At 37.7% G+C, this 6,000-nt stretch overlaps 1 protein-coding gene across 3 annotated transcripts in view; it reads right to left on the bottom strand.

Annotated features, from left to right (window-relative positions):
- The window catches only part of ROCK1 (Rho associated coiled-coil containing protein kinase 1), a 166,341-nt gene extending 160,792 nt beyond the window's left edge, over positions 1-5,549 (bottom strand). For all 3 annotated transcript variants that reach the window (XR_008998312.1, XM_036905806.2, XM_036905805.2), the window contains exon 1: positions 5,418-5,549. Coding sequence is in view for 2 of the 3 variants with exons in the window: in XM_036905806.2 (XP_036761701.1) it covers positions 5,418-5,510 (93 nt within the window). In the remaining variant the exon portion in view is untranslated. The remainder of the gene's footprint in view (positions 1-5,417) is intronic.
- Positions 5,550-6,000: the final 451 nt, after the last annotated feature.

Genomic DNA, 6,000 nt, shown 5'->3' on the forward strand with positions numbered 1-6,000 from the left:
CAGAATTTACTCTTTCTTCATTATAAAATTTTATAGGTGGTTCCTTCTGGATTAAAAACATTTCTGACTCAAGAGATTAATGAATGGCTCAATTCATGTCTCAGCTGTTACTCTGAGCCACCTCTCTATACACCCACAGGGTGCTTGTAATGCAGAGGGCCTATTTACAGAACATGTACTTAGAGTATAAAAGATACACACAGGAAGAGGGCAAGAAAACAACTACATCTCTACAACCAGCTCCCAACTGCCTTTCTTACCAATCTAAACCCTTGGTACAAAGTAGGTATATGTTATAAATCATGACTAAATGAGTAACAGTCTAGAAAAGCCCCTCACCATTCTACTGAATCCCATCTAAATGTCTTCACTTTCAGTTACAACTGGCTTGGACACTTCAATAAAGTACAGCTGGATTATGAATGGGCATAGCTTGAAGTGCCAGATAAATTACTCTGCACTTAGAGAAGACAATGAGTATCAACTTCTAGTCTAAGCACAGTCACTAGCATGTAACAGGAATAATATAAATATGACAAAAATAGTAGTTACCAATTAACAAATGCCTACTAAATGCCTTATGCTGTGACAAATGCTTTGTCTATATTACTTAATCTTTACAACAATCTAGTACTATTACCCCCATTTTCCTGAAGATGAAACAAGCTTTGGAGGTTAAAATAACTCACCTAAAGCCATCTAGCAAGCACAAAGAAGAGGCTACATTTGAATTCAAGTTTAGACCCTACACAAATATTTGCTGAATGAATGAATGGAGTAATTTGTTTAAAAAAAAAATTCTTACAACATATTAACATCAAAACAGGCTGGTCCAAACTAACCAGATATGCAACCGACACTGGTAACATCCATTAACTAATATATTATGAACATATAGGCACATAGCAGGCACATAGCTTTAAGGTTCAAAGACTTAATGACCTCAGGTCTTTCCATTCCACCAATAACCCCAAATGTCATCAATTCAACTGGCAGGATACACAGAGGTATTATACAGCAATAATCCAGAATGTGGAATGCTAACCAAAATCTGTTGAAATATCCCATGTGCGGCCCAGGATTGTTGAAGTTCACAACAAAAATTCCAGTTGAATGACAGGGATGGTAGTAGTGTTAATGACAAAACAGGTAGTATATGAGGAAAAGTTTACTTTAAAATATGAAATATTTGAGTGATAACAAGTAGAGATGCCTAGTAGGCAGTCATATATTTAAGATTTAAAACTAGAAAAAAGACTAAAAAGTAAAGATATGAATATCAAGGGCACAAACATAGTAGTTAAAGCTGTAAGAATGGATGAATTCTCTGAGAGAGGAGAAAGGTTAAGTATTACAGGCCAATTTTGATTCTAAGAGAAAAAGTCAGCAATGAAAAGACGGGAAAGCACTGGGTTAAGAAGTCTAGGAAAAGAATTTAAAGGAAAAAAACTCAAAACTGAACACCCACAACTTTAGTATTATTTGCCTTCTACATTCTGAAAAACTAACTAATGAAAAAAATTAGTAATATGAATGTCTGAAAGGGACGGCAGTGTTAGAACTCAGTATGCACTGTTCATTAATACTGTTTTCCTGTCTTTCATTCCCACCTACTGCTACACTTCCACCAGCCAAACAAAAACTAGGAAAAAGGTCATGCTCTTAACTGGCATCCTGAAGCAGTGTACCAAACATGCTACAAAAGCAAGACAGCTCTACTTCCAAGAAATGTATGTATATCAAAATTCAAGACAAATATATATACCTTACCCTCCCACCCACTTACCTTTATTTTTCCTTTTTAATTTAGAAATCACATGCTTTTTTCCCCACTGGAAAAAATTAAGACTTAATTAAACTCTATTCCTTACTGTTTTTAGAGGTATGCAAAATTACTGAGAAACTGTTAACAAGCTCTAGACAAAATTATTTCTAAGGTTTAAAAAAAAAAGTTGGGAAAAGGAAAAACAGCTCTTTATAATCATATAAAATGTAACATGGACAATAGGAAAATCAGTACGGAGGTCCTGGAAAGAATCTGACTTACAGAAAACCCAAGTTGAATAATGTGAATGATCTAGGAAACAAGTGAATAGTTACCATAATAATATGTTAGTATCTGAAGCTATTTTACCATTTATATTTGCAATATGAAAAATGGACTTATCTAGCCCTTAAAATCAAATATGTGTTCAAGAAAAGGTTGGACAGCTGCCTCTCAGGACTTCTTCCTACATTATTACATTAATTTTTTTATTAGCTACATTATTTTATAACTACTAATATTCATCATTAGTATCTCAACAAAAAAGCTGTTTTGTGGGGAAGGTGGCTTAAAAGACATTTGCCAGCAAACTCTTCTGAAATCAAAAGGTTTGGGAATTTTCATTTCTGAAGACTGGATCTAGTCAAGTAAGTGGAGAATAAACATAATTTGACAACTTTATTTTCTGAAATTACAAAAATAACAGAATCGGAGTGCTACACATGGTGCATAATGCACACTCAACAACTATCAGTTAAATAAATCAACAAAGGCCAAAATAATAAAGAAAAGCAATCAATTTAAGAGGGGTATTATTGTCCCCACAACACATGAGATGACTGAAGTCAGAAAAGGAAGAAGAAGACTCACTGAAAAAAGGTGAGGTCATTCTGAATGACTGACTGAATAAACATAAAATACCATGTAAAGAAAATTCATGCTAGACACTACAAAACTGGACACTGGATTTTGTCACCCAAGAAAAACTCTATCTTTACCAAGTTCAGATTAATATGGTAATAAAATTTCAACAGCCCTCAATAAACAATTATGGAACTAAACAGAAAAAAGGGCTAAGATTGTAAGATTACAAGGTGGAAAAAATCTGTCTGTTGACTATCTTCCTTTTCCACATTTATTTTAGAATTCCTGGGCTCCAAGATACCTGGCTGTCCTCTGAAAGGTATTGACTGCCTACTGTCTTAACTCTTCCTCTTTGTTCAACTTCATCTTTCACCCTTTTATTATTGTGTCAGCTTCAACTTGCACCTCTGTGCAGATGACTTCCAAATTGTTATCTTTAATTATAAGCTCAGTTTTGCATCTGCAATATGGTCATTTCTTTGTGGTTGTCCCACTATCCCATCAAGTATCTAAAACTGAATTTATTCTGTTGCCTATTCTTCCCAAAAGATTTCCAAACCCATCTTTGTTATTTTCACCAGTTAGTTGCCCTACATACCAGGTTCAAAATTTTTAGTCACCTAACTATGCTCTCTGGTTCCTCCATCTCCTCCCCAACCCTGCCAATCAAGTTCTATCAATTCTTCCCTCTCTGTTTTAATGCCCCAATTTTGGGCTTCAGTCATTTCTAGACTATTATAATCATTCTTTAAAAACTCCCCAATCTTACCCCATCTCCAGTCTCTTTCCGCACAACTCGTCTTGCACACAACTACCAGATTCATCTTCTTCATTTACCCTGGCACAGTCTTGTTTATAAATATTTAATAGCCACAACACACTAAAGAAAATCTAAACTCCGTAGCCTAGCAATCAGATCCTCCACATTCTAACCCCAATCTACCTTCCAAATTTACCTTCTGTCATAATTAGTCATGTCTCCACCTCTATTCATGATCCTCCACTCTCCCTCTGAACATCCTCTATCTAAATCCTATCCATCTATCATAAAGCATACTCTGGCTCTCTCAATTCATAATTCATTCCTTTCAATATCCAAGAGCATATACTGTATTACCTATGCCAATTATTTTAAATTTATCATTTTTTCAACTTGTTAAGTGTTTTGTTTTTCTGTGTTATGTATGTAAGATTAAATCTTGTGTTCTTAAACAGATTGAACTTTTAAGGAAAGAGTCCATGACTTACATTTCCCTATCCAACACATTTCAAAAATCTGTGAGCTTCCCACCAAATGAAGCTATGCCAAGAGGCTATTAGACAACCAAGAAAAAAAGCTACTAAACCCTCCCTGTAACGCTGCTTCATGGAATACGGAGATCAAAAAGCAAAGTAAAATCAAAGATATAGGGAAACTGGATAAATATTAAAAGAATTAGACTTCTTAAAAGTTGTAGAAATCTTCACTACGAAGACGTGTTATAATTCCTTCCACTTCCCTCATTCTATAAAATGTTTTAAATTGTATTAAGCATCAACCATCCTTTGTTTCTCAATATCCATAATGTGGGCAAGACATTTCAAACATACAGCCCAGAAAACTCATATTTCATACTGGAGGATGCTAAAAGTAATTTTGAACACTTTGGGGAAAAACTTTCTTGTAAAAGCATAAACATAAAAAATACACAGGTATGAAGGGTAACTGAAATGCATGTTAATTTTAAATGATCTACATAATTTCCTGATTCAAGATAAGATTTTTAAATGGTGTTATTTCTCTGAATGGCATTATTTTGTTCACTTATTTTAATCCCAAATATTGTGTACATCTAACATTAATTCTGAGGAGGCGGTAAATTACTATCCATATACATACTCCCTGCCAACTTTCAAGATCATGTGGTTTTGTTTGGACTAAAACAGAATTATGTAATTTTTATTTGCTCAGTAAAGTAAAAGGACAAAGTTGCTTACAGAGTTTGCAAGTATTAGTACTAGGGGAAATTGACAAAATTAAAAAAACCCAATTATTTATAGATAATTGTCTATGCCATCAACCACTGGAGGATTTAAAAAATAGGAATTTGGCTTTTCATATTCTACAAACTTCTTTAGAATATTTTTAAAGTGACAATGGTAAGCACACCACCACCAAAAAAGGCAGTTATGATAAAATATCTGGGCGGTACTTTTGTAATCAATATTGAAAAAGATGTTAAATTGTGATGACCTATCATCAGTTATCTTAGGTTTTTACACCTATTAGTCCAGCAAAAAGTTCCTTCAGACTCGTCACCTATGACATTTTGGTTCAAAAATCACTTCCTCAAAATCGATTCTCTATTGTCACTTCCAAGTCTAAAAACCAATCCCTTAGAAGCTAAATCTCTGTAAGTGGAAAATAGTCTTTCTACCGTCAAACCGTTCAGAAAGATTAACATTACTAAGATCGCCATTCAACAAACTATACAAGCAGTAATAACTTTGACGTGGTAACTTTAGATGATGCTTGCAACAGAGGTTTATAAGAATCTTCTGTATAATGATGTACTGAGTCAGAGCTAAAATTTCAGGGTAGTGAGTGCAGACCAGTCCAACGATAAATAGGCCCACAGCATGAGATTTTAGTGGTACTCCAAGATTCTTTCGGAAAAAGACCAGACTTTGGTGTTTTCCGAGACCATGTACACCTGAAACTTCCTTCTGCAAATAACCAGACTGAAAGCAAGAGGAAAGCAAATACATACGGAACCCCAGACAAGCAAAAGAGAACAGTGCTACTCACCAGCAAACAATCCGAATTCACTTCCGATTTGGGATCCCGCAGCAGGTCGTCGATTTTTTCAAACCGAGTCTCAAAACTGTCCCCAGTCGACATGTTGCTGTTACTGTGACAATACCTTCGTACAAGCACCAGCAGCGGAAAGCAACTTCAACCAACTTCCTCCGGCGGTGGGTTCGCAGCCGCGGGGCGGACGAGCCGGAACCTGAGGGTCACCAGGTGCGCCTGGCTCCCTCCCTCCCCTCACTGAGGGAATCTCCGCTCTCCGGACCCCGGGCCGGGGGCAACCGCGACCCGCAGCCGCTCGCACTCCCTAAGTCGCATCCCACCCGGCAGCCCCTCTCGACAGCCGACAGCGCCGTCGGCACCAGCCTCGTCGTCCGGCGAGCTGCTGCAGCCCAGCGGGCCCGAGCCGCCCTCGCCGAGGAGGGCTCCCCGTCCCGAGCCGGGCAGGAGGGGGAGGAAGGAGAAGCAGGGTGGAGACGCCTTCGGGCAGCGGGGAGGGCGAAGAGGAAAGGCGCAAGCGAAGGGCGGGCGCGGAGCTGTGCCAACTGCTGCCGCCGCCGCCGCCGCCGCTCGGGCCACT

The sequence above is a fragment of the Manis pentadactyla genome, chromosome 6, assembly GCF_030020395.1.
Source record: "Manis pentadactyla isolate mManPen7 chromosome 6, mManPen7.hap1, whole genome shotgun sequence".
Taxonomy (NCBI): domain Eukaryota; kingdom Metazoa; phylum Chordata; class Mammalia; order Pholidota; family Manidae; genus Manis; species Manis pentadactyla.